The following is a 395-nucleotide window of genomic DNA, read 5'->3' on the forward strand; positions in this document are numbered from 1 at the left end:
GGCGCCACCGCCTCATGCACTGTGTAGGTAAGAGAGACACGGGCCGGGGCCCCGGCTTCGTGCGGCGACGGCTGCCGCAGCCCGAGGAGTTTGTAGCTGAGGGGTTTAGTTGAATCTCCCGTTCGGGTCAGTTCAATGGGGGAGCGAGATGGGAGCGGCGGCGGCGCGGCGGCCCCAGCGCTCGCCTTTTGTCTGGGGGCTCCTCGCCCGGCGCGGTCCGCGCTGCTTCCCCTTCTTCTTCTTAGCTGTTGGGCTCCCCAGGAACTGTTAGTTCGGACCCGCTCACCGTGCCCCCGAGGAAACCGCTCGCTCGCGCTGTCCCCGAAACTCCGCGGCGCCCCTCGCCGCCCGCGGTCCACCCTGTCAGGAGGGAGGAAGCGGCCCAGCGGGTCCGC

General features: G+C 69.9%; 1 protein-coding gene across 1 annotated transcript in view; it reads left to right on the plus strand.

The window, feature by feature from the left end:
- The window catches only part of LCORL (ligand dependent nuclear receptor corepressor like), a 95,717-nt gene that overhangs the window by 245 nt on the left and 95,077 nt on the right, over nucleotides 1-395 (plus strand). Inside the window, 1 exon segment of the mRNA XM_015594892.2 lies at nucleotides 1-27. This exon segment is cut by the window's left edge and continues 27 nt beyond it. Coding sequence (XP_015450378.1) covers nucleotides 1-27 — 27 coding nt within the window.

This window comes from Pteropus alecto, unplaced genomic scaffold (genome assembly GCF_000325575.1).
Source record: "Pteropus alecto unplaced genomic scaffold, ASM32557v1 scaffold5, whole genome shotgun sequence".
Lineage (NCBI taxonomy): Eukaryota > Metazoa > Chordata > Mammalia > Chiroptera > Pteropodidae > Pteropus > Pteropus alecto.